We start from the raw sequence: 6000 nt of genomic DNA, 5'->3' as shown, positions 1-6000 counted from the left end.
CATTATTGAACATTGCCATTATTTCCCTGTGCCAAGTGATTCCAAACCTACAACCCCCCTACAAAAATAAATAAATAAATAAAATAAACACACACACACACACACACAGCAGCGCCACATGGTTGTCAAACCCCATATAATATGCATGACAGTGGTTTCAGCTTGTAGATCCCACCCACCAACTCGCCAGTCAGGCGCTAAAGTAATAGAGAGAGGATGACAGAAGTCTTTCTCCAGCTCACTAGAAGTGAAATTCATTAGAGATGGTTTTGGGAGAAGAGCAAGATCGCTTTGTTATTTGGGGCAAAACTGTTCCAGGCAGGGTTCTATGTTGGTTCTATTTCTTGGGGTTGTGATTGGATGGTGAAGTGCTATATCCTCTTGAGGTGATATTTAACTAAGGCATTATGATTGAATTCAATGTGGAGGGCTGAAGGTTAATGTCTTTAACAAAATGGATGCCTCTTGTGCAGAGAGGTAGTTTGAAGATTGATTCTAAACCTAACTGGAATAAGTACTTCGAGGTGTTCAGATGTGATTGTAGCTTTTGTGCTTAGGCAGAAGATGTGTTGAGAGTGTAAGGTTAAGTGAGGAGACAGACCAAACTGTATTTTCCATCCAAGGAGGATTGTCATCCAAGAAAGAGGGTGGGTGGGGGGGGGGGGGGGCGTAGTATCCTCATGCGCGTGAGGGATTTTGTTAAAATTTACAGCTGGCTTCTATGAAAGTGATGGTGGCTGTATTCACAGACCCACTGGCTGAAATGTGGAGGATTTGCTACAGCTGTGTATAAAGCTAACAGCAGTTGTATGTTCCAGAAGTTTTTCAGGTCTTATCAGTACTTCATACCCATGTCAGAATAACAAAGTGACTGACGATCAGTTGCTTACAAAAACAGCTACCACAGGAACACACCAGAGAGTGAGCTTGGTCACACCTGCTGTTTTGTTGTCAGTTGTCATACTGCTCTGTGGGCAATGATTATGGTTGACAATTTAACTGTTATGACTTGTTTTCACAATGTTTTATTATAGTGCACAAAACAATGTCTGCAGCTAATAGTGAAAGTGATAAGGTTATTACAGTTCTGCATAGAAAAATCCAGTGTTGTCAGTTAACAGAGAATATGCAAAGGAAATTCATGTTTAACTTAACAACTGCTGCTGCAGCTATCATATTATGCTTGCAGTAACAGTGAACTGCCAGTATCAATCATTTTGTTTGTATTATGATCCAGTTACATGCTATTAATCTTTTTTCTTGTTTGTGAAATTTCTAACTTCATACTGAATCCCACTTACCTATTTGAGAAATATGTAAAACAAAGGGCATAAGGCACAACTGCAAAGAAACTGGGAAACACATTAGATTAATATTTGACACAAACTGTCCTGTAAATACTCCAAAGTGTGGATCTTTCTACATACTGCACCACTTACAGTTTAACACACAGTAATCTGCTGTCCTTGCTAGTTTTCGTCCGTTTACCTAATTTTCTTATACTATACCTAATGTGTTCTCCTGTAGGTAGTCTCGTTTGGCAGTAAGATAGCTAATTCAGCATATTAGGCTTGTTAACAACAGGGGTAAAACTGTATATATAATATTTGCTGATATTGTCACCAGATTTTGATTGAATATCTGCACTGTTAACATATTTACGACTGTCTATTTGCTTGTGATGCTGTTTTGAATTTTGTGCCAACTATGTGGTTCAAAATGGCATGTTATCGTTCAGGTAGTGCTGAATGATTCTTAATTAAGAAGGTTAAAAAGATAACCAAACACAAGGAACGTTCTAAAAAATCTGATGAGACTTTATTCATTCTGATATCATAAGCAATGATTTGACATGAATATTCACAAATGTTGTAACAAATTGAATGACCTTAACTTGTTTGCAGCAAATCTTTGAAACTGTCAACAAATATTACATTCCAACTACAATTACTGTACAAAAATGTCATGAAGAGGAAATATCTTACTGTAAACAAAACACAACAAATTATTCTCAGATTACCAGCATTAAATCACCTGATTTGTGGTCACAAATGGTATTAATAAGTCACTGACAATTTCAATAGTGTGATGGTCATTAAAAATTGCAGATGTAATCTGATCACAAAATAAATGAAATGTCAACACCACCATTTATATAAATATGGACATTGGTGAACACACACACACACACACACACACACACACACACACACACACACACACACACACACAATACTTTCATAATTAGTAAATGTCTTCTGAATACTGAACAGTCTACACAGTTCTCACAATAGCTTTTATGGAAGTTATCTTTCAAGCATCTTTGAGCCATCTCGAGAAAGTCTCATAGCTTTCTTCAATTGGTGCAAGAGCAACTATTACAATAATTGCTACAGCAAGTCCAAGTATGATCACGATATAAATTCCAAGGAGCACTTTCCTCAAACATGTAAACTGTAAAGCAAGAAAACTGAATTAATATATGTTACAATTGAAAATGAGGTAAATTTGCTACAATAACAAATTTTCTTAAAATCTGTATGGTTTTCCACCACAGCTACAACTAAAATAAACACACAAAAATAACTACAGAAAAACTGTACTGAAATTTTACATGTTCTGCAGATTATTAAATATAAGCAGGTCAAACATTAATAGCAATAGGAACCCAACAACTTATGTACAATAGAGGATTTAAACACACAAACACTTTTTTAACAATTAATAAAATTCTAACTTTTATCAACACTGGAATAGGATAAATTTAATACCACTGGGCATCAAGACAGTTATTCACTGTATACAAAGATGGGTGACCAATGAGCACAGGTTTGTTTGACTTGCAGGAAAGAGTCACCTAGACTTTGTGAGCTTCATTGTTTCAGTTGAACATGTGAAGACCTCAGCTTACATGAGCAATCTGACAATATAGAGCTCCCTGGGATCATGCAACCATTGAAGTTATTGAATGTTTAGCAATGCGATGCAGCTATTCTGACCTAAATAAGCAGCACAGCTGTGTAGGCTATGTTCACAGTGTACTTAGAATGGTCACCAGCTCAGCAGACAGCTTTGTTATAGTGCATCCCCTCTCTTCCACCAGTTTTTGGTGGGATCACTGTGGTGATGTTAGGTTAGAATCTGTTCAATCTAAGAGCTCAGAATCTATTTTAACCTCCTTAAGGGGTGGGGGACGATGATGAAATATACCAAAATGTCAATTTTCAATTTATTTTTTATTTGTTAGTACAACTCATGGACAATAAGTTTCCAAAGTTTCAATGTTTAAATCGCATCTGAAGTGCCTGGAAAATGAATTAAAAGTGTGACGTGGCCTTCCTGCCATGCCCACATTTTGAAGCAGCACTTCAATACCAGCTGAGTGAACAACAATTCGTGTATTACTTTCAACCAAACTTGGGCAGGATATACCTAAAAGGCCATGATACATACTCTTTGGTTTTGTAGATCATCTTTGACTGTTCCGTATCATAAATGTTTCTCTAAATTCACTCCTATGGAAATGATGCCCCAAGAACACATTTGCATCTGCTACAGTTGTCATAATTACAACTTATGATGCAGTTACTGTATTTAACAATGGGAACATTGGGAAGATGAAGTTGTTACAAAGAATGGGCTTCAAGATAGGAAATTTTACTCAAGACATCCTGAGAAAAATAGTTTTACAGTGCATCTCTGCAGCTGAAAAGTCAGTTTAAGACCTGGTAAAGGAAAGAAGACAGAAAACAAGAAACCAGGAAAGAAGCCTTGAAGGGAAAGGTGACCCAGAGTACAAATGTGGTGCCTTCTGAAGAAGTGACTTAAGGAAACAAATTAGGTTGAACTTGAAATTGTGTTTCCTGAAATTTTTGTTTTTTAAAGTTTATGTACCTTTTTCTCAGATTCTATGAATGTTAGAATTATGAAATTTTGTACACATATTTAAATGATTGGAATTTTGCATGAATTTAAAATTGTACTTGTGGAATTATAATTAAAAAAATTATGAAAATTCTCCTATTTGACCTATTCCAAAAACCTCATGAGAGAAGCTTACAACATATAAAGAGATGAAACAGAGAATTTTTTGAAGAAATCTCTTGAATACTTTCTAAGAAAAAGGAACATTATTATTTTTTGAAAATAAAACTTCAAGTTTCATTCAAAAAAAGTAAATGTGTTGTTTTCGTGTAAAGTGTGGTACAAAACTTCATTGCCATATATCCAAAACTTCGGATTTGGTGCATTTTTGAAATAGTGTGTGTTATTCATGAACGTCCCCCTATTCCTTTAGTTATTGGAATAACGAGACAAGTTTTATGAATACACGGGATGATGAGAGAAATTTTCTGTTACATGGTTGAGACGATGTGTGGTGACTAAAGAAGAAGTCTACAAACATTGCACAATTTTAAATACATTCTGAAAACACACACATGTCAATTAACCTTCAATGATTGTCATTCAGCATGTGTGTGACAGACATGCATAACTTTTACAATAAGACACACTTATCATGAAGAGCTACTAACAAGTTAAAGCACATACCTGTACTCAAGATATGCAAATACTTTGTATAATGGAATCACCACCCTACTCGCATAAAAACACCAATAAGCAGCGTAACAGTTCACAGAAAGCTGAAGTTGTCACCTACATACGAAAATAAAAGTTACTACAGTAACTTTAAGCATTACATATGGCACCCTTCCCACTTGACCGTATTTTTTGTGTTATAAATTATGTCTTACACTTCCGATAAAGATGTTGTGGTTTTCGATGAAGCTGCAATTTCGGTCCACAGATTCCAAGCTACATCCCCATTATGATAATTTTCGTCCTCAGAATACCACAAACTACTATTTTCGTGGGCTTAACTCGTCTTTTTCTTACAGTGTAAATATCATGTGAAAGAATGTTGGCCAATTCAGTCAAAGAAAACAGACTTATTTTAATTTCACCAGTTGCCATCCAAAATCTGTACATTCAGGCAAAGAGATCACATGCACTATGACAGCACAAGCACACACATACTGATTTGAAAAGATCAGCTGTCCACTGTCAGCAGGAACAACCAATGTCTGTGTCACTGACTGCAAACTGTCTGCAGCACTTGCGTGAATGTGCCAGCTGCTATCAAATACAGGTCACCCAATTTTAATAAATCTATTCTGTGAAGAGATTTGATTTTTGCACATACACCATATCAAATTAAGTAAACCATTGTATGAAACTTTAAAGAGTTCGCAAAGGTAAAAATGCATTGTGTGGACTTAGTGTATTGTTCATTTTGGGTCCTACACTGCTGCAATATGAAATGTTGCTAACCTTACAATTTTTTTTTTAAGTAGAGAGCAGAGCAATATATATCTTCACTCTCAAGATATTGGTTTTTATACAGTGTTAACATTAATAAAATTGACAAACTGCATGGACTGGTTCCTAAGTGAAACAGAGGAGAAAGTCCTATCAGCATCCATTTGGAAATGCATTTGCCATGGCAGGTGGCACTGACAAATGAAAGTTCCTCTGACCATGGCAGTGCATTCTTTGTGCGTTGAAGGCTGTGTGATTGACTCAGCATACTGTAAGCAATAGATTAGTCCAGTATTCGTATCGGGAACAATCCGAGATGGTGTTTGTGTATAGCCAAGGAGATGGAAATGGTCGAGAGGCAGAACCCCATCCCCCAAATCAGATGTATGCACGTTCTGCTGCCTCCTTGAGTGTTTGTCCATATGAAAGGATCCACAGTCATACTATCACCCAAAACAGGCTTGAAATTTTGTGTGATGTGGTTGGTGTCTTTGAGGGTATTTGTTTTGGTATAGCCATGCTGCCTCTACTATTTCCATCTGTAACCTGAAACTTTAAATGCATTTTTCTCAAAACTGTGTTTTTCTAATTGGTGGGAAATGCACCTCGAGGATGGTACATACAACTTTGATCAGAACTCAATGCTAGCATTCCAAATTGAATTCTCCTTTTGTAACTTAA

The 6000-nt window shown here is 36.3% G+C and overlaps 1 protein-coding gene across 1 annotated transcript in view; it reads right to left on the bottom strand.

Annotated features, from left to right (window-relative positions):
• Window positions 1–1796: 1796 nt before the first annotated feature.
• Window positions 1797–6000, bottom strand: part of LOC126484394 (putative ferric-chelate reductase 1 homolog) — a 360497-nt gene continuing 356293 nt past the window's right edge. Inside the window, exon 12 of the mRNA XM_050107891.1 lies at window positions 1797–2454. Within this exon, the coding sequence (XP_049963848.1) occupies window positions 2314–2454 (141 nt within the window). The 3' untranslated portion in view covers window positions 1797–2313. The remainder of the gene's footprint in view (window positions 2455–6000) is intronic.

Source organism: Schistocerca serialis, chromosome 6 (genome assembly GCF_023864345.2).
Source record: "Schistocerca serialis cubense isolate TAMUIC-IGC-003099 chromosome 6, iqSchSeri2.2, whole genome shotgun sequence".
Classification (NCBI taxonomy): domain Eukaryota; kingdom Metazoa; phylum Arthropoda; class Insecta; order Orthoptera; family Acrididae; genus Schistocerca; species Schistocerca serialis.
This window is presented reverse-complemented; position numbering and strand designations above follow the sequence as displayed.